At 59.4% G+C, this 26,263-nt stretch overlaps 1 protein-coding gene across 4 annotated transcripts in view; it reads right to left on the reverse strand.

Moving 5' to 3' along the window:
• Positions 1–26,263, reverse strand: part of ABLIM3 (actin binding LIM protein family member 3) — a 42,118-nt gene that overhangs the window by 5,241 nt on the left and 10,614 nt on the right. For 2 of the 4 annotated variants that reach the window (XM_080554895.1, XM_080554894.1), the window contains exons 2-11: positions 11,701–11,838; positions 10,432–10,615; positions 10,111–10,223; positions 8,316–8,442; positions 7,813–7,906; positions 4,326–4,413; positions 3,643–3,701; positions 3,246–3,317; positions 1,915–2,044; positions 1,032–1,130 (exon numbers count right to left, since the gene is read on the reverse strand). In XM_080554895.1, the coding sequence (XP_080411021.1) occupies positions 1,032–1,130; positions 1,915–2,044; positions 3,246–3,317; positions 3,643–3,701; positions 4,326–4,413; positions 7,813–7,906; positions 8,316–8,442; positions 10,111–10,223; positions 10,432–10,615; positions 11,701–11,838 (1,104 nt within the window). Of the gene's footprint in view, positions 1–1,031; positions 1,131–1,914; positions 2,045–2,273; positions 2,373–2,725; positions 2,882–3,245; positions 3,318–3,642; positions 3,702–4,325; positions 4,414–7,812; positions 7,907–8,315; positions 8,443–10,110; positions 10,224–10,431; positions 10,616–11,700; positions 11,842–26,263 lie in introns of all 4 variants that reach the window. The other 2 variants (XM_080554892.1, XM_080554893.1) reach the window with 2 other exon arrangements.

Below are 26,263 nucleotides of genomic sequence, written 5' to 3' on the forward strand. Positions count from 1 at the left end.
AGCAGCGAGGCACCCTGGCTCTGCCCGGACCAGGTTCATGGCATGGGGGGGATGACAGTGCTTGAGAGAACCACCTGTGAGCTGCCTGAGGGGCACAGCAAAGTCATCCAAAGCCTCTTTCCGCAGCAGAGAGAGAAAAGAGCCAGCTGGAAGGGAAAGCGAGCTGCAGCCTCGTGCCGAGAGCCCAGGGGCCGGGCAGCTGAGCTGGCGGAGCGGAGAGGGGGCCATCCATAAAGCACCGACCTGCAGGAGGGCAGGGCCCTGCTGGGGATGGGGGAGACAGGGTGGGAGCAGGGGACTGTGGTGGGGAGCCTGTGGGTGTCCTTGTGGTCCGGGGTGTCACCTGTGTGCTGAGGGTCCCACGCTCTGGTGGTGGGACAGGGCAATGGGAAATGCCTGAAGCTGGGCAGGGTGGGCTGGGGCTCTCCTCCAGCTCCCCTGCCTATGCAGGAGGACAGCTGGGTGTCTCTGCCTGCTTCCCTCCCTCCTCTCCCCGCTCCACCCCCACCCCCGTGGGCTCTGCGTGGCCGGGAGCGGGTGGTGGCCCTTACCTGGTGGCCCCCTGCAATCCCTGCAGAAGGGGAGCAGGCAGCTGGCAAGCCCAGAAGAGTCTGGGGGGAGGGAGCGGCGGGCCCTAGGGGGAGTATAAAATAGTCATCTGTAAAGGGGGGGCACGGAAAGGCCTCCGGCAGACACGCGCCGCCTTGTGGTCCTGGGGTAGGTGGGGGGGCAGGCTCTGCAGGGGCTCGTCTGGGTGTGCAGGTGGAAGGAGGTTGGGCAGGGGGGACAAGAGGGACATTGAGGGGGTCAGGCAGACTCTGGGGGGCTCTGGGACACCTGGGTGGTGATGGAGAGAGGGGAGAGTTTGAGCTGCAGGTCCTGTTTATGGATGGCCTCTGATGGGGGGAGATCCTGCTGCCAGCTGGCTCTAGGCAGGTGGTGGAGCTATGCATGCAACACACAGGGGACAGCACATGCGGGCATGCGACACACAGCGCTTCCCCGGGGGGCCGGGGGGCTCCAGAGCCTACCTGGAATGTGGAAATGCTTGGGTGCTTGGTATGAGGTTGGAGTAGAAGACCTCACATCTAACTGGCTATAGTAGGGGGAGCTGCGCCCGCTTTCTGTGCCTATGTGGTGCCGAGCAGAAGCAGCCATAAGTGACCAAGAGAGAGAATGAGAGGCAGAAGAAAACAGGCGTTAAAGGCAGTGGTGTTAGACGAGCTGGGCACGGCCCACATGGCGGTGGGGACGGGGACATGTGCCAGGCTGCGGCCCAGGGTGAGGTGTGCCAGAGCAGGTGGGGGATTTCCTGCACCCCCAAATGAAGGCGGGATGCAGAGGGAGCCCCGCGGTGGGTGATGTTAGCTCAGGACCTTGGTGGTGAGGCATAGGGGCAGCATGGGGAGGCAGCACCTCCAGACACACCAACCTCGGCTTCTCCTGTCCACTCCTCCCTGGCTCCCAAGGCCAGGAGACCAGGCACAACACACTCTGCTTCCTCCCCTGCTGATCTGCAGGGTGCACGCATGCATGCACAGGGCCCTTCCTTGCAGCTCTTGCAGCACAAGCACCCACATGCATGCTCCCTGCAGCTACCAAGACAGCTAAGGGAGCTTCTCTCTTCTAGGCTTTGCTGGATCTTGGGGACCACCACCCCCCTAGCCAGTTCTCCATGAGCCTCGGCTTAGGTCTGAGCCCCCTTGGCCTCTCCCTGGAGGAGAACTGGAGGATGCACACAGCGGAGCTGGTCGCTGCCAGCCCCCAAGGGACCCCACCACTCCTGAGTCCTTGTCCCAGCCTGCTTTCCAGGGGATGGACCACCGAGGTCCCCTGAGAGAAGCAGGGGGTGACCCCTGCTCTGTGTGGGGGTCTGAGCATGGCCCAGCCTGGGCTCACAGCCGGAATCCTCACCTGAGCGGTAGAAGTGGTGGGGGGACCTTGGGATGGTAGGGGACATGCCCTGCCGGCTGTAGGTGGGAGAGTCGATGTAGCCAGGGCTGGAGGCTCGCCTCTGCCGCATGTCAAAGCTCTCATAGATGTCCTGGGGATGGAGAGGAGCAGGGGTTAGAGCTGACGGGATGAGCGAGGGAGGCAGGCTGGTGCAGGGAGGCACCCTGTGGCCGAGGATGCTGGCGTGCACGCGTGTCCTGTGTGGCCTGCAGGACGTCCCCAGGCTGCTCTGCCCCCCCCGGCCACTGAAACATAGGCAGCAGAGCCCAGGAGCTGGGCAGAAGCAGCCCTAAGGGATGGGGTTCCCCCTGTCCCCCCACCTTGGGCCAGCACTCAGCAGGGGACGTCAAGCGGAGCCCCAGCAGCGTCAGACCCCGCGGTGCCGTTACCTGCGAGTACGGGGAGAGGGTACCCAGGGACTGGAGGCAGCAGGAGGCAGAGAGGAGAAACAGAGACAGCGGGTGAGTAACAGGAGTGGTGACAGCGGGGCCACACAGTGGCTCGTTTTCCCCATGTCACAGTGAGAACAGACTCGTTGTCCTTTTGGCAGTCTGTCCCTGCACCCTGGTGGGATGCGAGCCCACACCATGCCCCCCTGCTCGTGGCTGCCATGGAGAGCTCCCTACCACCTCAACGAGGATGACCTCTGCTCCCTTGGGGACAGGTCCCCCCTTGTCCTGCCTCCCCGCAGGGCTCCTGGAGAACCGGGTGAAGCCCCACACCATGTCCCCAGACTGGGGTCTGGCTCCGGGCATGTCCGAGCTCTCAGTACCTCCCCATAGCTATATCTCTCCAGCGTCTCATCTGACGTGTATCTGTGATAGGGCTCGTACGAAATGAGGTCAGGACGCTGCACTTCATAGATGGCTTTAATCTTGGGAAGAGCTGCCAGGTCTTTGTAATTAAGGATCTCATTATCCACTTTAGCCTAGGGAGAGGGAGAGACAGAGACAGAGAGACAGAAAGGGAGAGAAGAAGAGGGAAGGGGAGGCTGGAGCACACAGCGCAGAGCTGGCACAAGCACACAGAGCCCCAGCACCACCACAGCAGAGGCGAGAGGTGAGCAGAGGTGCCCAAGAGGCAGCAGCAGGATGGGGCAGAGGAACTGGGATGAGGGGACAGCGGGACAGCATCCTTCTGGGTGCTCCACTCTGTGCCAATGGGGCGAGTGGACATGACTCATCCATGCTGTCCCCAGATGTGGGGCTGGGAACTGTCTCCCCCTCCCTGAGTCACCCCAAATCCATGGTCACAGTTCTGCCCTGTGGGGATGAGGGCAGAGCTGTACTTACGCAGATGACTCTGTTAGGGGAGCCGATGCTGGACCCAGGGGGCGAGATGGAGGTTTCTGACGTCCTTCTGTGCTGTGGGGTCAGAAGAGCAAGGGCAGGTGAGAGCCCAGGCAGAGCCCAGCCCAGGCAGGGCAGCGGGGGCAGCGAGCAGTGCTTGTGCTGGGGCTGAGCCTTCCTGCAGGGGTATCCCCCACCCGCTACCCACGACCCTCTCAGGGGATGTGGGGCTGGCGAAGGGCTACTGTGCCCAACGCTGTCCCCCTGACAGTGGGGACGGGGCTCACACGCTCAGGAACCATGCTGGGCTGGGACACTTCCACAGCATGGAACAAGACTCGAGGGTGGCATCGCCTGGGATGTGCCACCTCTGGGAGAGACCCCTCGCCCTGCCACCTACCTTCAGCTTCTTCTCTGCTCGGGCCGCCTGCTTGCAGATGGGGTGCCACACTTCAGAGCCTGAAGTGCAAAGGGAAAGCGTTTGAGCTCCGTGCACAGCCTGCACCCCCAGCAGGAAATTGTCCTTTCCTGTCCTGTCCCTGACTGCCCCAAGCCCTGCCATCTCCAACACTGTCCCAGAGCCTGCTGTCCCCCAGGGGGACGTGTCTGTGCTCCCCACAGCTGCACTGAGCAAGAAAAGTGCTGGTGCACGAGCTGCTCTGGTGCTAGAGGTGTGCAAGTCCTGCACTCTGCAGGGACAGCTTCTGGGGGTGGCTGTGCCCCAGGGAGACACCTGAACACGCTGTCCCTGCTGCCCACAACGGGGGCTTTCCTGGGACCCCCACCCTGGCTCTTGCTGTGCACAACAGTCCCTTCACCACCCATGTGGCAATCAGTGATTTGGGCTGATGGGCAAGCACAGGTTATTGAGAGGAACCAAACCTTGCACAGGAGGCAGAACCTAAGGTGGCTGCGGGCAGGGACGAGCTGCTCTGACACCAAGCCAGTGGCCATGCTGGGCGAGAGCCTCACCCCTGCGGTGCTGCTCTTGGCGTAACCTGGGCAAGGGGCAGACGGGATGGGGTCCTGGGCCACCTCCCCTGGACCGGGGAACGTCCCTTGCCAGCACAGCGGGGTTCCTACCTGTGAGGTACATCTCCTCGCCTTCCGTGAACATCTGGTGACAGCGCACGCACCTGGCGCAGGCGGGGTGGTAGTGCTTCCCTCCCGCCTGCAAGGGGAAAGGGCCCTGAGCAAGGCAGGATGCAGTGGAAGCCGTTCATCCAGAAACAGCCCCAAGCTGGCAGGCTTGGGGCCAGACTGGGAGCCCAAAACCAGAGGCTAGCAGAGCCGGGGGGTCCCAAAGCTGAGCCGGAGCTGGGCTGCTCCCCCTGCTCTTTGACAGAAACCAGGGGTTTAATTTGTATCTTGCCTCCACTCCTAGCGTTTCAGTTATAGGCTCGTTTTCTGGGCTCTGGAGCTGGGAGGCAGGAACCAGCTCGGGGCTAGGAGGAGTCGGAGCACAGCCCCAAAGGACATTTTACTCCTGCAATAACACAAGAGAGGGTGGAGGATAATTTGGGGTGGCAGAGGGAAGATGAGGCTCTGGCTGACAGAGGGAATGGTGATGATAGAGGGGGCTGGAAACAGTTGGAAACGGGGAAGATCAATATGAAGCTCTGCTGTGAAGATTAGTGAGAGCAGCCACCAGGAAAGTGGCGATTGCCCACAAAATCAGCAGGGAACTGATCCCCGCAGGGTGTGGATGGCAGCCAGGGGCTTTTCCCCTCTGGTCTATGCCAAAAGGGACCCACCATCGCATGGGGCTGTGCCAACCAGAGACAGATATAAACACGTGGAAAAGAGACTGAAAACAACTCAGCTAAACCCCAGCTCCTAAAACACCATGGGCCAGCACGCCTGCAGTCCCAGCCCCACATTTCCCAGTGGCTGCAGACACGGGCCCCTGGTAAAGGATGTGCTGCAGCAAGGTGAGCTCATTGCTCAGACCCTCTTAGTGTCCCCCTGTGGCTCAGTGTGCTGACACTAAGGGAAAAAATAACACAAATGCCTTTTCCTATATGGGAAAAGTGCTGCTGTTTTGGGTCGGACTAGGCTGGGAGGGAAGCGCTGCAGACATAGCGTGCAGGAGCGCAGTGGGGCCGGCTGCTCCCCATCGTGCAAACAGACACCCCATGTCCTCAGCACCCACTGCTCCTCTCCAAAACTGTGTGCAAGCCCTGCTTGCTTTATACTGCTTAATATTACAGCTCATAAAGGCCGGCAGAGGCTGTGGGTGGCAGGACCCGTTTGTTACCACTCGGGAGTCCCTCACAGCCTCATTAATCATTCATGCCTGGCCGCACACCTCCAACCCCTTTGAAAGCCCCTCAGGCTGGCAGATAGCACGGGAAGGCTTGTTAGGGCCTACAATTATGTAAAGGCGCCCTTTCCATCCTGTGCCCTGCCAGGAAAGATGATTAAAGCTCTGGTTTCACGGGGAGTGCTCAGGCAGACGCTGAGCAGGGCCAGGAGCAGTGCTAGCTCCCTGGGCTGTGGGGTGCCTGCCCGCCCGGCACGGCCTCTGGGACCCCAGCGCCTTGCTGCTCTCAGCTCGGTGACAATGCCTGTGAGGAGGTGGCACCTTGCCTGGCACCTCGCTGCTGCCTGCAGGGACCCCAGTGCCACGGCGCATTACTTCCAGCCCGGCAGAGCGCCGCGCACAAGAGCACTCCCTGGTTCTGCTGTGAGATTGTGGCTGCTCGGGGCATCTGCTGGGATCCAGCCAGCATCTGTCTCCCCATGGCCCAGCACAGGCAGAGCTGGCCGTCTGCCCCATCGCATATGTAGGGGCAGGAACATCGCACGCTTATCCTAAGCAGATGTGGCTGCACCAGGCAAGGAAAACCCTAAGAGCAGTGCAGTGAGCATCCTAGAGATGGAGGGTGCCAAGAACCTGGGGTCCCAGCTCCGTCTCACTCCTCTTATCTGCCCTTAAACCCCGTGCCGGAGGGGCAGAGCATCCTGCACACCATGCTGCTCCTGCTTCCTGCCCCTCAGCACTGCTGGCAGGTGGATGGGACGCAGCAGGTGGCTGAGGATGCTCCAGTACTGGCAGGGTGCTCTCAGGGACTGGACTGCCCCATGGGAGCTGAGGTTCAAGCTGAGGGAGCCTCTGGCTTCGCCATGCTCCTCCTGGAGGTTTGCTAAGCAAGCAGCCCTGTGCCAGTCAGCTGCTCCGCAGCAGCTGCTGCAGTGCTGAGCTCACGCTCGCAGCAGCCAGCGCGAAGCGCAAAGTCAGCAGAAAGCCTTCCCAGGCAGGGGCAGCTCCCCAAGGGAGGATGAGGAGGAAGGTGCTGGCGGGTCCTGGCTCCAGCTTCAGGAGAGGTCCCTGGGCAGGTGCAGTGCTCTCAGGCCAGCACAACCAGCAGGGACCAGAGGGTGAGCACTGCTTGTAAGTGCGCCAGGCTGGAGGAGCCCTGGGGCAGCTCCAGCAGGCTTCAGCCCCCTCCTCCAGCTGCTGGCTACACAACTGCTGCTGCTGCAGCCCATAGAGTCTGTGCCTGGCTTGCTGCAGAGCTGCGGTACGTCTTATTTTTGGATACTGCTTCCTATCACTGCTGGCTGGGGTGGAAGAGAAGCGGGTGCCAGTGCTGCTCGGGGATCAGTTCCCTCCCACCCCGTTGCACAGAGGGGAAGGGCTCAGGAGTGACTTCCAGCATCGCTGCCTCTCTGTGCCACCACGGCAGGACCAGCAGGTCTGAAAACCACAGCGTGTTTTTTTCTGACATCTTTCTCTCTGCCTCCCACCTCCTGACCCTTTAGATTACGCTCAGACCAGATCACACTCCAGCCTTCTTCCCCCTGCAGATACTGGGGATAGAAACAGAAAGCAAGCATGTCTAAACCCCCACCCCCAGGAGCAGGACTGCAGGAAGGACCAGCCCCAAAAGGCCTCTCTTTCCCCCCAAAACTACAACCTCCACCCACCTGGCTGCTCCTGACCGTACAGCTCTACAATCGCCCCAAACCTGCACTATGACCACCTGCACCCATTGGATCCCTGCATGCTGGAGCAGCTCCTGCTGGCTAGGACGCTGAGCAAAAGCAAAGCCTCCTCCAGATCTGTCCCAGGGCAGGGGCCCTGCTGTGGTGGCAGCCCTGGGGGGTGCACAGGGAGGCTGCCTGCAGGCAGGGCGCTGCAGTCCCCCGCATGCTGCCGTGCTGGATGTGTTTCCAAGGCAACTGGCAGGCTGCTTGGCGGGATGCGCTCGGCAGGCTGGGAATGCTCTGGAGCTGGGTATGGTGGCAGCTGGTTAGGGCTGGTGTCCCCACAGCTGGGGCTCTGGTCATGTCTCAGCACAGCCAGGTCACCACTGGGGGTGCTTCAGGGGCTTGGGGACCAGAGCCACCTCTCCAATGGTGTACAGCATGGTGCTGCTCCTCCTCCAGCCCTGGCTCCTTCTCCTCCCACTGCCACCCTCCAGACAAGGTGCTCAGACCGTGCCCACACCCCTGCTGCAGGGACAGCCATGGCCCCGAGGGAGGGATGCTGTGACAAGGATGATGGGTGGGACGCACACAGCCCCCATTACAGGGCAGGACAAGTGGCCATGGCCCCGAGACTCACCTCCAGGACCCTGCCGCTGATGTACCGGTCACAGGTCTCGCACTTGATGCCAAACTGGGCATGGTAGTCAGACTCGCAGTACGGGACTCCATCCCTTCAGGAAAGGGAGGAGAGCGGGGTGAGGCAGGTGAGCCGGGCTGGGCACCACCTGCAGCATTGCCAAAATCCCCCCAGCCCAAACAGTACCCCTGGGAGCCACCTGCCCATGGGGCGCTTGCTCGCTGCCTGCCTGGGGAGCCTGATCCTGGCTGGAGAGGGTACCTCGGGCACCAGCCCTTGGCTTCTCCATCTACCTCCTGCCCGGATTTGTGTTACTGCCTTTCCCCAGCTCTTGCTCCCTGTGTATTCAAGGACAAATTCAGCACTGCCTTATGCTGTTTTGACTTTGGTGCCTCTCCTGGAGAGCAGCTCGGACACCAAACCACCCCCTCCCCATGGCCAGGTGCCCAATCTCCCAGTGCTGCAGCCCCAGCAGCAGGGGAAGCCCAGCCAGTGGCACTCACTTGCTGATGTACTCCCCGGTGAGGATGATCCCGCATGTTTGGCACTTGAAGCAGCTGACATGCCACTGCTTCTCCAGCGCCAGGAGGGACTGGCCTTGCTTGATCTCCTCCTTGCAGCCTGCGCAATCTGGGGGTGGGCGAGAAGAAGGGGAACACATGAAAACACTGCTGCCCCATGGGGATCCTTTCTTTACCACTGATGGGAAGATGCCACCCTCCTGCCCATTCCCACAGGGAGCCACGTGGAAAGCCGCCTGCTGGAGCTGGGACCAGCATGGCACAGAGCCGGGGTTCCCCAGTGACCGGTCCCTGGGGGCTCCCTGGGGGGCAGGGGCAGTGGGAAGACCCCGGCAGTGAGCGGAGCAGAGGAAGGGCTGTGCTCTCCAGCAGCCACATCCGGCCCTGCCGCAGTATTTATGAGACTCCCTTCCTTCCCCGTTTTCCCTGGCTCCTGCCAAGGCTGGGAGCAGGAAGCACATGGGCCTCGGACCCCTGACCTTGGCTCCTCATCCTCTTCTTCCCCATACAGCAGGTTCGATGGCCGGATGGGGCTTCTCCTTAACCCTCTCCCTTCTGTCCTCCCTGCAGCGCTGCGGAGGTGCAGCAGCACCACGCAAGCAGGCAGGGCTTCCCACTCAGCCCAGCCTCCAGCAGCTCTGCACCAAGCCTTGCCCACTGAGCAAAGCTGGGGGGATTTTTGACCCTCCAAGGCCCTGGCCAAAAGCAAAAAAAGCAGTTGCATCAGCTTGGCTGAGTCAGGATCCAGTCCTTCTCGCATGCAAGTGCTGCTCGCCTAGTTCTTGAGTTGCTTCCAGTGCTGGGACTGCAGGGAGAGGCACAGCATCCTTCCTCCGGGGAGGTCCTCCCCACCGAGGGCACCAGCTGGGCTCCAGCAGCCTCAAGTGCCACCCCTGCAGGGTGGCAGTGCTAGGGCCACCAGGGGAAACACAGCAGGAGGGAAGCCAGGACGGCACCATGCACCTGGCTGCTACCGCTGGTTAAAGCATGGTACCCTCGGGTAACCTTGCTGTGCACACCAGGGAGGAGCTGGAAGGGGATGGAAAGGGAGGAAGCTGGCGTTAGGCAGAGCCCGTGGCTGCCCTTGCCCTTCCTGCTGCCCTATGGGAGGCAGCAGGTGCTGCGGGCTGGCCACAGCATGCCCCGGGCAGCTTGCCCACTTGGCTCGAGGTGGCAATGAGGACAGGGAAGCCCTGTCCTCAGGCTGGGGCTCACAGACCCAGCCACATCCCCAAATCAGGCAAGCTCATGGTGACACCTGGCCAAACCCACCCAAAACATTGCTCTTGCTGTGATTTAGGTTGGGATCATCAGCACAGGCAAAGAGCCTGAGAAATGTTCCTCAGTTGGTGGAGGCAGCGAGCAACGGCAGCCCTCGTGCGGCCCGTCGAGCCTCTGGCACAGGGACGGGGTGGCAGCACCCACCCAGGTCACAAACAGGCCAAGGGAGTGACCGAAACCAGTGGTGACCTGCAGCCCTGGGTGGAGACCAGGACTGCCCTGCTCCTCCTCCAAAACCTGCGAGCGCTCGTGCAGGGCTGCATGCCAGCCCCCAAACCCTTCCCATCGCCTCCCTAAGCACCGGCACGGGCAGCTCTGACCAGCACCAGCCTGGGGCAAAAGGCACAGCTGTAAGCATGGGGGGGACCCAGGGGATGGGCTTAGAAAAAGGATTTCAGGGGGAGCATGAACAGCCCTGCTAGCCCCAAGGAGCAGGGCCTGCAGGAGCTCCCGTGGTCTCTCCTCGTAGGCATCGCATAACACCTGTGTAACTTACGGCTCGGTCCGTGGATCTTGATGGGTTTGGTGCTGATGAGCGAGTGGGAGCAGTTTTGGCAGACACAGTCCTTCCCGCTGAACGTGACCTTGTCTCCGATGGGGAACGGCTTCCTGTGGCCAAGGAGAAGGGGGGACATGGGAGCTGTGTGCTCGGTCCCCGGCTGCAGGTGAGGGCAGGCAGCGAGCTGGGCACTGAGGCAGCTCTTCAGCTTGGACCACCCCATAGCCTCCCAAAGATTTCCACCAAGAAAACCAGGTGCCTGCTGAGGTGCACCCACCACTGCACCCTCTCCGTCCCATGGTGCCGGCAGGGGCTCACCTGCAGGTGCTGCAGACAAAGCACTTGGGGTGGTAGGTCCTGCCCAGCGCCGAGATGACCTCTCCGGTGATGAAGTCCCCGCAGCTGTCGCAGCGGGTGCCGTAGAGCTGCTGGTAGTCATGGGTGCAGATGTACTCCTGGTTCTTAAAGAAGAAGCCCGACTGGGCCAGGTTGCAGCCACACACTACAGGGGGAGGACACGCACCCGTCAGGGGGCAGGGGGCAGCTGCAGCCCCCCAGGCTCAGCCCTGGGACCCGGTTGGGTTTTCCCAGCCCCATTGGGCAGGTTGAGGTGAATCCTTTCCCTGCTGCTGCCCCAGCAGGGCTCTCAGGGCATCCCAAAGATGCAGGTGTCTGCAGGCATCTCAGAGGGTTTGGTCTCCCTGCCCACCAGGCCCACTGGGACCTCCCCCAACACCACACGATGTCAGTGTTGGGCTGCAGCAGGGTGCAGGATGGGGCTGCTGGGGAGGCATCCAGCCCCCTACTTCCTTCCCTGCAGCAGGAGCTGTGGGTGGTGCACAGCCCAGAGTGATGCACAGAGACATGGCAAGCCCTGGTCCTCAGTGTCATTCCCCTCCTGCATCTTCTCCATCTACAGGGAGACCTTGAGAGCATCCAACCCCGTAAGGCACCTCGGGAACAGAACAGAAATGGGCTCCAGGGGCCTGTGCACAATGCCCATCACCTCTCCTGCAAGGTGATGGGGTGCAGCAGGGGGACCAACTGAGCACCTGCCAGCACAACCCAGCTCCCTGCTTTACCCAAGGCAAGAAAACCCGAGGCAGGATCATGCCTGACTGGCTGTGGGGCCCAGATCGCATCCCCATGGGCTGCCCTGTCCGTGCCAGGCTCCTGTGGACGTGGTGGGGATGAACCTCGGGGCTGGCGCGGGAGCTGGCGGCAGCGAGCCTGAGGTGGCATGGGTAAAAGCTGACAGGGAAAGTGAGACAGGAGGATTTCCTCTCATTATTTATTCCCTTTCACTTGGAAAGCAGGCAGCAAGCTCTGCCAAGATCTCCAACCGGGTCCGTCCCCTTTGAAGCCAGTGGTTGCCTGAGCACCTTGTCGAGGGGGAGCAACCTTTGCTCCTCGCAGACACCAGCGCTGAGGACGGGCAGTGAAGGACACAGCAGCCCCCAGCCACATGTGCAGCTCCCAGGGATTGACAGCACCCAGGTCTCTGGCACCCCTGTACCCAGCCTGGTGGCTTTGGCATCCTACAGAGACACGGGCAGCCTAGTGCCATCGCGCTCTGCCCCGTCTTACCTTGGCAGGTGAAGCAGCGGATGTGGAAGTGGTTGTTCTGCACGCGCACCACCTCGCCCTTGCAGGTGTCCCCGCAGCGGTAGCACTGGATGACGGAAGAGCCACTCCCGGGGGTGTAGGGGCTTTGCTGGTAGGGAACTGCTGGCAGAAAGGAGGGAGGGAAAAACGAGAGGGAAGGGGTCTGTTAGCATTCGGGACGTGGCCTGGCTGGGCGTCACGGCACAGACACTCCCGCTGCAGGCAGACATTAGGCAATGCTGAAGCTAAAGACCAGGCCATGCCGGTCCCTGGTGGCCCTGACCTGGGTGCACATCCCTGCCCAGGTCTGGGATTCCCTGTCCCCACAGAACTGCAGCCACCCACATGTGGCTCACAGGTCTGCATCCCAAGTGCTGCTTCTCGCAGGTCCCTTTCAGGGTGCACATGCAGAAGGGGTCTGGGTCCTCTCCTGGGGATGCTCTGGGAGGCTCCCCTCAAACATACAGGTACCTGAGGGTGCAGGGCAAGGAGAGCAACACCCTGAGAGTCAGCCCCTCACCAGAGCACAGTGCAAGCACCCGGCCCTGCTCACTGCCCCTACACAACTGCATCACCTGTGCCATCGCCCCCAAAGCTGTGCACAGCTCCCCAATGCTCTCCTGTCCGCAAAGTGGGTGCAGAAGGAGCACGCAGGGACTGGCCACCCCGACACTGCCCTGCTCGGCTCGGCTCCACCAGCCCTGGCTTGCTGTTGACCTGCTCATTTGGCAGCAGCATGGGAAAGAACTGTTAGCTTGTGGAGCTTCCACTTGTTTGTTTGGGAACTCAATGGAGAAGTCGTTTTTCAAGGAGCTGTCAAGGATGGCAGCAGCTGAGAGCCTCGGCCCGGGCAGGTCTCACCTCCTTGGCCAGCAGCAGCCTCCCAGCCCCACCACTCCTTCCGCAGTGGCACTGGGACATGTGCGGCCTCTGTGCTCAGCAGGACGGGCACACGGGGACACTGGAGCTCCAGAGAAAGCCGTCCGGGTGCTCACCCCACTCCTTGACCCTCTTCCGGCAGCTCTGCTGACCATTGTGGTGGACGGATGCGCTGCAGCCTCACCCCTGCCACAGGGGAGGAACAGCGTGGAGCAGAGGTTTTTCTGCTGACTCAGCACACCCCAGACAGCAGAGGTCTTTCTGCTGACTCAGCACACCCCAGACACACACTGTAAACACTGCGAGGAGCAGCCCCTGCTTCCCCTGCTCCACCTGCACGCTGCTCGCAGGAGCTCCGGGCTGTCCCTCGCCATGTTAATTGTGGCTGGCACAGACCGAGCAGCAAGGCCATGTTTGCTGCGAGGTTTCAGAGACGGACTTGCAATTTGGACAACCCAGCCATTGAAGGGCAGGGATTTCAAAGGACTGGAGACTTTCTGACCCAGAGCTGAACTGCCTACCCAGGAACAGGAGACGCGGCGGGCTGAAAGCTGGCACGCCAGCACCCTGTGGAGCAGGGAGGACGGGGCACGGGACAGAGGAGCTCACTCATCAGAGAGGCTCTGCATTCACTGAAGGGCAGATCGGGTGTCAGGGAACTGAAACAGCCCATTATTGGCCTAAAAAGCAAAGAAAGAAAAGTCAAAGTGAGATTAGAGACCATCTCACGGTAAAAGCCCATCTCACGGGTCAAGCACCCATGGACATGCCCTAGGACATGCGGGGCTGCTTGCTGCTACCGCCCACGGGGACACAGCAGGGTGACAACGTGCTGGTCCCCCTGACTCTGCTCTGTGCCCTGGGGCTGTGAAGGGACAAGGACTGGAGGCTGCTGCTTCTCTGCTGGCTTGGGAATCCAGGCTGAGGGCTGCAAGGAAAGCTGAGATGCTCTATGAGAACCCCCCTGCGCCTCTGCAAAGCTCAGGCTCCAGCCATGGCACGAGCTCCTGAAAGCCTCTGGGATTTCAAATCACCTTGGGGTCCCAAGCAGAATGGAAGGCACCCATAAAGGCAGCAGTGCCCCCACCCATGCTCCTGCAGGGAGGCACAAACCCTGGGAAGAGGGGTCCAGGACCTCCTGTAGCAGCTGTGAGCCCACGAACGCTGCAGCAGCCGGGGGAACCCTGGGCCGGCTCCCAACAGGAGCACCCGGGGCTGGGTCTCCTGCAGTCAGGGGACATCCCTGCTGGAGGGGTGTCCAGCAGAGCAGAGTCATAGCGCTGACACTTTTCGCCCCATGCACCCTGTGCTCACACCCTGGCGGGGAGCGAAGCAGGAGGCAAGCCCTGGGATGCAGCCACGGCAATGCACACAGCTCAGCCAGAACAGCAGGAAGCGGGGGGCGGCGGTGCTGAAAGGCTGCAAATTACATCAGCACTTAAATAAACATTAATAATAATAAAGAGGAAAAAAACAGTGTCAAAAAAAATACCAACATCACTTATTTGGTACTTCTGGTCTCTAGGGGAAGCATCTGTGTGTCCATATGGCCAAGCCCCTGTGCTGGCGGGACTGATGGGAGAAGAGGGAAGGGAGCTGGGGATGGGAGAGGTGATGGAGCGGTGCCTGTGGCTGTCACCGTACTGGCAGGGATGACACCCATGGAGTCACTCTACTGGCACCCATGGGGATGGGTCAGGACCCGGCTTAGGGCACTGCCGCCGTCCTGCTGGCTTTGTTCAGCGCTAAGCCCCGAGCTCCCTGGTTTGTGATTAGGCTCAGCCCCGCGATGGAATTTTTGCCAGGAACATTAACACATTGTTTTGCTGGGGCTCTGCTTGTTTTCCAGCAGTCAGCTGCCCGCCTCGTGGCCCTGTGCAGGAAGTATTACACAGTACAGCACCCCTGCACGGAGGGACAGCTGAGCGGGGCAAAGCTCATTACACCCAAATAATCCAGTAATAATGTAAGTAGCATTAGTGGCCTTGCGGGCTGAGATACGGCAGGCAAAGGGGTGGGAGCTGCCCAAGGAATGCCTTAATCTGCCCCCAGTTTGCTCCTGTTGTGATCGCAGGGCAGGATTTTAATTGGGCTTCACCCAGTGATCAATGCATCTGCAGCCCCCGATGGGGTGCAGAAGGCTGCCCAGGGCTGGATCCCACCAGGGCTGCCTCCAGGTCCCCCTGGCACTCGCTGGGCACAGCCCTAGGATAGTGGGGCAGTGAGATGTGGTGTGGGGCCGCGTGGGCACGTGGCAGATCCCCCACTGATCCCGATTAAGGTGGCACCTCCGGTCAGGGATCGGTGCCCTGCGCCGCTTCAGGGACACACAGCGGCAGCCGTACGCAAGCACGGGAGCTCAGAATCTGGGTGGGAGAGACAGTGCCCCCAAACAGCACCCAAAACTGCACTGAGGAGTACACCGAGGAGCTTTGTCCCCAGGGAGGGCACGGGGAGTGGGGCCGCCACCAGCCTAGGAGATGCTCCAGGCCGTGAGCAACCCTCAGGTCCCTGCCCCATGACACCAGGCGGTAGCTGTCCCCAGGGATGGCAGAAGTGGGGCAGCCCCGTGTCCCTTGGGCAGGATGGTGCCATCGCAGGGAGGCAAAGCAGAGGCCAGGTCAGAGGCCGGGAGCACAGCGGGGGCTGGGGAGGCTCAGGAAGAGGAAGCCCGGCCCCGCCAGCACACCGGGCCGGAGGCGTCGAGGCCGAAGCGGGGCAATGAGTGACCAGAAAGGAATTCTGTAGGAAGGGCTAGATGCTGAGGGAGAGGCTGGGGTGAAGCACTGGGACATGCTGTGTAATTTTGGGTGGGAAGGGCACGAAGGAGACCCTGCTGAGGGGTGGGGGGGGAGACAGGAGCCCCAGAGCCCCTGGGCTTGCCCCGCAGGCGTACCAGTAGAGAGGTGTGTGGGAGCCCTGCGGGAGGCGAGGGGCAGGATTTTCCCTCGTGCCGGAGCCCCGCTGCGCCCCGAGGGTGGCAGGGAGGAAGGGTGGGAGCCCCAGAGCCGCGGGACATGGTTTTCTCATCAGCTGCAGAGCTGAGGGCTTGTCCTGCAGAGGCCAAAGGCAAGGAGGAGCTTGGCTGTGGCCGTGGGGAGGAAGGGAAGGGCAAGTTTGGGCCAGCCGGTGCCGGTGCTGTGGGGAGAGCCGCGGCTGCTGTGCTGCTGCGGTGTCTCCGACCTCGGCACATGGGAACTGTCTGGCTTCCGGCCCTGCAGCCACTTCCTGCCCCATCCCTGCCAAGGATGCAGCAGTGGGGAAGGCACCGGGGCTGTGTCTGCAGACAGCCTGGTAAAGGGCACAACGCAGGCGTGTGCAGCCCAGCTATGCCATGCACAGGTAGCCCAGCTGAAAGATGGGACAAAGTACCCCAAATAACTGGGGGGCTCCGAGCGGTGGCTTAGCCGAGAGCTGCAGAGACAGGCTTGTGGCCATCTTGGTGCTCAGGTTGCTGGCCATTGCTCTCTGTCATGCTTCCACACATTTGGAGTCATTTGGAGCAGTGAGAAAATTGCTTATCTACCTTTCATTAAAATATTTTCATTCTAATCTTTCCCCTGTGTAAAACTCAGAAGCGTTCCATGATCCCTTACCTAAGTTTAACGTTATTTTTTTAAGCTGGGTGCTGCTGACAAAGGCTGAGTGCAGGTGCCATGGATCTGCTGCGGGGCACTGTGAACCTGGCTCCGGCTGCTCCACATTTTGCTGCTGCTTCCAATGTTTGCACTGCATTAATTGCTGGCACCACATGCGGAGCTGCAGGAGTGGGCTGTGGTGGCACCACTGAGCTGGGAGCAGCACTGAGGGGTCCCCAAAAATGGTAAAAGAGCCCCGTTAGGGAATCATGGAGCAGGCAGGGTTGGGAACCCAGCGAGGCCACGTACCTCTGCCCTCGTAGCCATCTGTGGCTTACAGCGACAGCCCTCGGCCTGCCGCTGCTCCCCATCTTGCCCCAGGCTTCCCTAATCAGATCATGACCCATTACTGCTCCCACCTGCCTCACGCTGTCCACCCGCCGTGCCACTCCCACCCTGTGTCACCTCCTTCAGTGGGACACAGGACAAAAACAGGACGTGGGTGCCAGGACAGCACTGCAGCAGGGGATAGTGCGGGCAAGGGCAGGCAGCTGCTGGCAGCAGGACATTGGTACTGCTCTGAAATGAGAGGAGGGAGGTCACTGGGGGAGCCAAAGGAGAAGGGGAAAGAGGGAAGCAGAATGGAGAAAATGAAAGAGGTTAGAGGGAAATGGGAAAAAAAAAAAAGGAGCAGTGAATAGAGAATGTGCGGCCGAGTTCATTCCTGGCTGCGTTCATGGAAATTATTCTCTAAGCGCGAGCACGGAGGAAGCCGGCAATTGTCCCCCCAGCTGCCGGCAGCTGCCCCTGCCTGCAGGATGTGTGTTTCCCCCGGCAGGGCCAGGGAAGCCCAGAGAGCCTGCTGGGGCTGGGGCTGTGCGGGATGCACCTCCTCGCTGTGGGGTCAGGACCTGCCCCGGCACAGCCCCGTGGCCATGAGGGACGTGGGCTGTGTGGGGTGAGAAGCCTTGTGAAGCGCTCAGCGGCTTCCTGAGCCTGGCAGCTCCTCCCCGGCCTGCTGGGGGCTGCTGAGGTCAGCCGCGTGCCCTGACACCCCCGGAAATGACCCTGGGAGCACAGGGAACAGGGCTGTGCTGGCAGCACGGCACTGCCACCGCAGGTCACCGTGACACAGGCACACCCAGGGCGCCGCTGACGCCAAAGCCATTGTCTGGGAAAAGAGGTCCTTGTGCCGCACGGGGCTGCGGGAGGAGGACAAGCACAGCACCCTGCTGCACGCACAGCACCCCCGGCCCCTCCAGGACCCACACCGGAACCCACAGTGGTGTGTGGCTTGCACAGGGGCTGTGTGCTGCCATGCTGGCCGCCTTTCTCCCATTTCCACCGAGCGCTGCTGGGGGCTTTTCTTCCCAGCTAATGCTTGTACAGCTCGTCATGGCAACAAGAGCTCCTTGAGCTGCAATTGCAACCGGGACTCTGGGTGCTCATGAGTTTGCAGACACCATGCAGACGCTTCCAGCAGAGCCCCTGGCCCTGCCAGCAGCCCGTGCCCCCACACCGGGTGTGAGCAGGACCCCCCTGCCTCTGCTCCCCGCAGCAGCCTGCAGCAGGAGCTGCTCTCCACCAGCAGCACGCCACTTCTCATCCTAACACAAGCATCATGCCCGTCCCATGGGGCCTAGCACAGCCAGCCAGCATGTGGGCAGAGATGAGATGTTCACCTCCAGTGGCTCACAGAGAAGAGATCCCCCAGCTCTGGGCACCCAGGAGCTGCAGCAGGCTGGCCACACTGCAGCTGCCTGAGCCCCTCGCACAGTGTGCCCACTGTCTTGGGCAGGCAGATTTCTGCTGAGCTACATAGTACCCAAGAGGGAATCACGGGCTCCAGGAGCGGCAATAAATCTCCAAAAGGCACAGCTTGAATTGCACAGTAACTATTTAATTCCCCTCCCTATTAGCCCTGAGAATATTTTAGCAGTTCTTGGTGGCTTGGGGAGAGGGAGAGAGAGGATAGATTGTGTTTTAATTAATAATGGCTGGGATGCTTGGCTGCAGGGCAGGAGCCATGGTGAGCCTGCAGCTGGGAGCTGCACCGAACAGGAGGGGACAGCACGGTGGTCCTGGGGGGACAGTGGGGTGGCACGGGATCCTGCCCCAGGGTGGCTGCAGCAGAACAGCTGGGAGCTGCCCCCTCTGCCCCATCCCTGAGCAAGGATGCTCCACAGTGACTGGCAGTGCTAGGAAGCAAGATGCTTCCCCGAGCACGCAGGATATGTCCCCATCTCATGGCTCCGATGCAACTCACCCCGTCGGCTCTGCAGGGCGATGCCTGTGGCTGGCACAGGCATCAGGTGCAGGATGCTGACGAGGGAATGGTGCGGACTAGCTCAGAGGTGCTCAGGACCCTGCTCCCAGCTCCCAACAGCCACCCTGAGGTCCCCACACAAGGCCTGGTCACCCCAAGTGTGGGTGCTGGAGGCTGGCTGCGTGCACTCTCAGGCAGCCACCTGATCTGCTCTGTTCCAGCAAAAAGGCCTGGCAGCAAAAGCGTACAGGGTGAACCAGAAATCAGAGAACATCAGGCTGAGCCTCAGACATGATGTGCATGTTCAGCACACCAGAAGGAAACTGCAGGAGCTGGTGGGGGGAGAAACGGGAGGGCAGGGCAAGCCTGCAAAGGGAGAGATTCGCTGGGGGCTTATCCTAGTGCAGTAGCAGTCCAAGCAAAGCATTCCTGCCCAGCACCTGTGAGCAGGGTTCGCTAGAAAAGAGTCAGCTGAAGACAAAAAAGCCTTTATGAGACATGCAAGGTGGAGAAGGGCTTGATTCAGATACCCTGTAGCACCATGCAGCTCCCAGTGCCACACACGCTGCCCGGAGCTCTTCTCACCCAGGTGGGAAGTGAGAGCAGAGCCCCAGCACCGCAGGGGACACAGGGGCTCCGATGCCCTGAGCAGACACCGCTGGCATGCACACATCAGCTCTTAACCCAGGAGGCTGTGAAAATGCTGGATCCCAGCCCAGAAAGCCAGACCAGGTTTCTCCTGAGGGATCACCTCTCGAATCAGAGGGGTCAGCCATGCTTCAGGAGGTCTGACGAGCAATAAGCAATGGGCATGAAGCCCGGGGGTATGCAGAGGGGCTGGAGCCAGCTGGGAGAAGCTGAGAGACCCCGGCCACAGGTCCAGAGACCTTGCAGTGCCCCAGAGACCTGCAGCCCTCACCCCGCTGATGTTTTCCAGCCCTGGCCGGCAGCCGTAAGCTCTTGTTGGATGCTGATCCCACCGGCTCCCAGCAGATGTGTGGCGCTCCCTGAGATCAGCGGTTTGGGCAGCGGAAAGATTTACTCGAGGCGGGCAAGGAGGGATCCCCACTGGGAGGCTGAAGATGGAATTTCATCCTTACATCTGGTTCAGCTTAAAAATCTTGCCCAGGCTGCTATAGATACAAGTAAATTGTGTATGAGCGTGGGGGCGAGGCAGATGAGTAAGTCCAGCATGCTGATACATCACATATCCATGGTGTGCTGGGCTTGAGCTCTGCCTGAGCCCCAAACTGAGTTGAGGACTACTCCGGGATGGAGACCTGGTTGAGCACAAACCCACTGGGACGGTCGCAGAGCATGCTCTCAGCAGGTCCCAGGTGCAGGAGGAGTACCTGAGGCCATGTTCTCCAGAGGACACAATGTGCAGCTAAGGTCCTTGGTAGCACCCTCCCTCCGCCCTGCCATCCCCATGCCACAAGAGCCCCACATCCCACAGGGTGACACACAGCCCCAGCCCCGAACCTCTACTGCAAGGGGATGCTGCAGAGCTGGAACAAACACAGAGGAACCCACGAAGAGGCATCACTGCAGGCTGGGAACCAGCAAGGGGCTGACTCTGACTCTCAGGGGGTTTCTGTCCCAGGTCCCTTCCTCCAATGTGGCCAACTGGTGTCATCCCCCTCAGGGCCACCCCAGCACGAGCTTTGGGTACCCGGCAGCCATGGGGGTCCCACCAGCCCCCTCCGCACCACTGTCCTTGGCACCCAGCCCCTCTCCTGCCTGCGGGGGTGACAGTGACCATGGCTGGGGACCTGCAGGATGGCCCCAGAGGGAAGCAGCCTGCCAGCAGCCACAGGTTGGCCACAGCCCATCTCCTCCCCTAGATTTTATTCATGAGGCGTGACAAGTGGGTGAGCTGCAGGCGGTGAAACGACTCATCCGGCAGCTCCCGGCAGCTAGAGAACAGGAGGAGAGCGCCCGGGCTGGGGAGCAAGCCCGGCCCCAGCCCACATGTTGCTATTTTCTGCTCTAACCAGGCTGGGCAGGTTTGGGGTGTCCCTGCAAGCAAATGCCTTTAGGTCCTCGGCTCAAGGCGCGCCAGATGTGCACGGTGGAAAAAAACTTGAGGCTTTGGCCAAGAGATGAAACCTATTAGCTCGTCATTTTTTGCTTCAGCTGAATTTCTTGCTAAATTGAGTCTGCATTTGTTCCTGGGAGGGAGCACAGTGAGCCACGGTGTACGCTCCCCGCTGCCATCAAAGCTGAGGGATGCAGCAACCAATCCTGAGGGATCGGGCCCAGCCAGCCAAACAAACAAGACAAATAGACAGCACTGAAAAAGGGAAAAAGCAAAGGAGGATGCTCTCCGACACAGTGGCATCAAACACCAGGCTTTGGAGGGGGCTGAGGAGCTGGTGCCAGGGCATCTGGGTGAGGAGCTGACACAATGGAAAGGTTCAGGTCAGTTCCTTGCATGCACAGGAGTGGGTCTGAGGCAGCCAGGACAGAAAGGAGCTTATTTCTGGCTGATGCACTGAGGGATTTTCTGTTTGCTGCTGTGTTTCGCATTTGCAGCTTCCTGTATGGAAATGTTTTTTTCCCTTTAATCTCCACCCACAAGCCCCACGGATTTTGTTGCAGTTTTCAAAACATATGGTGCATACGTTAAAAAAATAAAGGATGCTATATTTAAAATATTACAAAGCAAGCCAGGAACCAGCATTTTTAAACTAGGGCAGCATCTGAGAGGGAAAAATGTGAAGATTTTGGATTTTCTAGACCAGCTCAGAGCAAGAGCCCCACTCGGGGAGATGGAGGCAGGCTGCTGCTCAGGGCTGGTGCCCGCTGCTCACGCCCTGCCCTTTACATGGACCACAGCTGCATCCAGCACAGCTTTGCCCCAGTAATTCACTTCTGGCATCCAGCTACCCCTTGGCAGGGCGGTTTGTATGTGATGCTGGAGGAAGACAGTGTCAAACCATAATGCACTAAGCTAATTCCTTTCCAGCTCCTCCGGCAATCAGTTGGTTCCCCAGTGGGCTGGATGCCACCTCTATTACCCCGCTAATCACTCCGTGCATATCATCCTTCATCTGGCCAACACAAGCGCTGCAAGAAAGCTGAATTTTTGCTTTCTGCAGGTGCAGGTTAGCAGACAGAGGCTCCTCCATGGTGTTGCTCGAGACTGGAACTTGTTCTTTTATTCTGCAGAGTGAGCACAGCACGCTCATTTGTTTTATTTTAGACCATATTCACACTGGCATTGTAATTCCAAAATGGGAGGCTACGTCATAGCCAGAGAATGAAGGGTGGTGGATTTACTATTTTTAACTCCTTCTGCTCTGGGGAGGGAACTTGAAATCAAATCTCTAGCCAGAGACACCGCACAGATATTAATGCAATGAAGTGGGAGTTTGGACTGGGGGTGACAGCTGGCCAAGCGAGCCCTGGCGTCACAGAGGGGACAGACTCCACAAAAATAGGATGCACCGAAGGGGTGTAGGTTACAGGGCAACCTTACTGCCATCAGTGCATGCTCGGAAGCTGGAGGTTCAAGACCAGCCGCCGTGCAGCCAGTCACATTCCAGGGGATGAATTTCGGCTCAGGGCTGGCAGCAAAATGGATCTGGAGCTTCCCCGGCAGGCTCCAAATTCCTCTGGTCTCTCTTACGCCCCAGGAAGGTGCTTCTGAAACAGCTAGAGTCGGGTAGCAGTGCAGCACAGCTCGCAGCTGCGGTGTGAAGGGCACTGCCACGTCCCTGCCAGGACATAAAACTGCCTCCAAACCATGGCATCCGAAGAGAAAACACACTTGTAGCCACTTAATATGGACCATCCTACAAAAAATATGCAAAGGACAAGGGTTCAGCAGAGCCCCAACCCAGCTGGCCCCCATGGGGCCTTCACATATGACACAAGCAGCACAGAGGGTGCTTACCGCCTCCTTTAATCTATTGTAATCTCCACTCTAATTCTGTTGAAGGCAGCAAATGGAGCCTTTAAGTGGTCAGAAAAAGATTGCACCCCCCCGCAGGGTGCAAGGGAGACACGTGGCTATGCAGGGGGTGGCAGAGCCAGGAGCACAGCACCGTATATGTGCCAACCACATGGCCACCAAGGGGTTTTAGGCACCGCAGACACCGTGGGTTGGAGCACAGCATCAGGCTCACTGTCCCATGGGCTGACTGAGCTGCCTCCTGCTGCCTGATGTCCATCTCACCCATCCCATCCTCAGTGTCTAGGGTCAGGGTGAAGCCCCATGGGACAGAACATCTGTTACAAGCTATAGGCACAGCCCCTTTGCAACTACAAAAAAAAAAAATCAAGGAATGATACCCTAGAGGTGATGCTCCCCTGAGCAGTGACTTTGGGCTGGCCATCCTGCTGCCCAGGGAGAGGCAAATCCCCCTTAGGGCTTTGCAAGGGCTCAAGGTGCTCCTGAGCAGGCTGGTGATGTGTGCCGCTCTCCCCCAAAGCTGTTAGCGTTTATCTTCTGCCATATGTCGATTTCAGTTGGTCAGAAACAGAGCTTTCGATATTAAGAGGCAGCAGTTTCTGTTCTCCTTGCCATCTGTATGTTTGTGTATTTCCCCTACCACCACAATTAGCAGGCTGGGCTCCAGCCAGGCTCAGGAGGAGATCTTAGCTGACGTCTTCCCAGCAATTCCAACAGCTTCATCATTTCTTTTACAGCTCCCCTAGCAAGGTCCCTGTCACTGAGACCATCACTGCTCAAGCTGTCCCTCCTGGTGTCTTGGCAGGGGCAGGCAGGCTGCGCTCCAGGGACCACCAGCTCTTGCAGCTATGGGGCAGCGCCATAGGGGGCACAGGTGAGGGGAAAAAACCCCACATCCCTAATCACAGCAGGAGGTTTGCCATGCTCCCACCTGGCCCATCCATGTGTTCCCTGGCAGGAAGGCCACCAGCACCTCTGGGCTCTGCCAGAACAAAGCCAGTCCTCTTCCCTCTCTGGGTGTGCAACATTGCAAGAGGATAAAATAAGTCACCGTAGCCCCGACAAGCAACAGAGCCTGATTCAAGACTGGAATCTCCCTGCAGCTCCAGAGGAAGCTGACAGTGACATGTCCTGCTAGCCAGGGCCAACTGCCTCACCCCTACAACAGCCCCACTTCATTCCCCTCTGACCCACCCGCCCACACCGAGGCTCGAGAAACTCCCACCACTGGCCCGAGGTCACTCAGGACCCTGCAGAGCCCACCCAGACCTGGGTTTCCAGCCAAGCCTCATCATGAACAAGCAAAAAGGCACCACAGAGCTACGGGAGCTGCACACCCAGCTCTGCCATCACCCTGGAGCTCAAACCAAGGCTGCTGAAAGCCTCTGCAGGGGCTTTGGCACCCGCAAACTGGGGCTTAGCTCACGCACGGCCATGCACCTTGGGTTGCTCTGGGTGAAGGATCTCTTTGGACTGCTCCTGCTCCCCTCAAACCTGACACAAAGCACAAAAAGGGCAGGGGAAGGGCTCTGTGCATCGCTGTTTGCAGGGCACTTTTGTTTGATCTAGAAGGGAGCTGGGATGTGCTGGGCTTTCCTCATAGGACCCCAGGAGAGGAGCCTCGCTGCTGCTGCCACTGCTCCGCCTTGGCAAGCCACATCCTGGTTTGGGGCTGTCTGATAAACAGAGTGGAGCTAACACACACACAGACAACTGCCTGAGGCAAACAGCAGGACAGAAACGTACAAGTAAATCTGGCAACTTTATGTGAATTAAGTGTGCATTTAATTGATATTTATAAGGGAGGTCACAATAGCAATTGATTATCAAAACCAGATTATTTATGGGGACTTAGCAACTATACACAAGATTAATGTTTCTAGAATAAATCCTCAGTAAATATATTTTTCCCCCAGTAATCAGCTAATAACACGTCACCCTAATTATCTCATGAAAGGGACACAAAAGCTCTGACAAATACTGAAAGGTTATCTCGTTGTCTGCCAAGCAGCACCAGAGACCACAGGTCACTGTCTGCCTCCAAACCGCTGCTCTGCTCGTGTCCTCCAACACCAGAATATGGCTCATGAAGGGGCACCTTCCCCAGCTGGGCATGCAGCTAAGTCCCCGCTGCCAGCGTTGGTCCTCCATGTACATCATGCCCCAAAAAAGGATCTGGGATCCAGGTATCACTTTGCCCAAAGTCCTGGGGATGTTTGCACCCCAGGGTCCTGAGCATGGCCAAGGCAAGGTGAAGTCTCTGCAGGTACTTGCATGGTGACATAATATCAACAGGAGCAATAGCATGGCTCCCAGGGTGGGAAAAAGAAAGCTTTTTCCCTAAAAGAAAGGTGCACGTGTCCCATAAAAGTTAATGGGGCTCAGCCTGGTACTTGCACAGCTTTCTGCCCCTCTGCTGGCACATGGAGGTGCCCGTTATAGGGACAGCCCATGCTGCAGCAGGCTCCTCTGTTTTCCATAAGTGATGTTCACTCATCAGCAACATTTATCGAAGATTAACAGCTCCAGCAATGAGAGGCTAATGATGCCACACCACGCAGCAGCCTTGCCAGCACCTCTCCCAGCACAAGGTGCTGCATGGCCCCATCCCGGGTGGGCAAGGACCACCCTGCACCCTGACCCATCCTCCCCTCACACACCAGGGTGTGTCACAGGGATGTCCCCAGAGACCCCCACCCCCAGGAGGACATGGTGGCTGGTCCCCCTGAGGGGCAGGAGTGGGCCCTGCCGCTCCCAGGGCCGGGCACAGGACCTGCCCTGGGATGCGGAGACGCTCCAGCAATCACCATGGCAACTCCAGTACACAGCCAGGGCGAACAAAGCTGGTGGGAGAGGAGAGGAGAGAAAGAGGAAAGGAGGAAAAGGCAAAAAAAAAAAAAAGGAAGGAGACAAGCTTACAACCCTGGAGGGAAGGCTGGGGCAGGAGGGAACAATGGGGTGGGAAAGCACTAGGGCTGTGAAGAGGAGGAGGAGGAGAGCTGCCTTTTAGCTGCTCACCTTGGGATGACCTTCAAGGAAGCAACCGAGGGCACACACTGAGCTGTGCCACCGAGATGGTGCCCATCAGCCCATGGGCCATTTCCCTCTGGCAGCTCCATGCCATGCTGTGGGACATCCCAGCCTGGCACAGGGAAGAAGCATCCGGGAGGCTGGGGGAGCCCTTCACATGCCCTGAGGCAGGGCAGGAACCCAACCTGAGGACACTCTTAAGGTGACGTGGGTGGGTGCCTGGGGACAAGGCCAGGTTATTCAGCCCAAGCCCTGATGTGAGGTGTTTCAGGGCCATGCTGCCAAGACCAAGTGGACCCTTTTGGGGCAACGCCCGGTGCCAGCCCCACAAGGGCAGGCCATCTCCATGGCTGGCTGTGAAAGGAGCAGGGCTCCAAAAACGCTTCCTCAAACAGCCTGAGGCTCATCTGGACCCCCAGCCCAAGGTCAATGTAGGAAGTAGCGATGCAGCTACAAATATATTGACATAAGCCCTGAAACTGCAAAACCACAAGCTGCGTCCACCGCCAAAGCATGTTCTGCTCTCATCTCTTGGTCACACTTCATTGAAGACAGAGATAATTATAAAACAAACGTCAGGGTTTAGGGTCAAAAAGCAGCAGCTACAACCTCTCTCAGCTTGAATGGGAAAATAGCATCCCACTTGGTTGTTTGTTCTAAGAAAAAAACAGATCCCCAAGGGAAGCTCTCCCGCTGCCAAGCCACCCTCACAGCACAGACAGCCTCTGACACGCAGAGCACAACGCGGGGGGCAAAGCCTTGGGGCTCCTGGTTATGGGGTCAAGAGTGGGCAACCAGGTGGAGGAGGTGGTCAGAGGGGCTGGCAGCCTGAAAAACCTCCCAGAGAAAGGACTGGGTGCAACAGCTTGGACACTT

Source organism: Anser brachyrhynchus, assembly GCF_964034855.1.
Source record: "Anser brachyrhynchus genome assembly, chromosome: 14".
Taxonomy (NCBI): Eukaryota; Metazoa; Chordata; class Aves; order Anseriformes; family Anatidae; genus Anser; species Anser brachyrhynchus.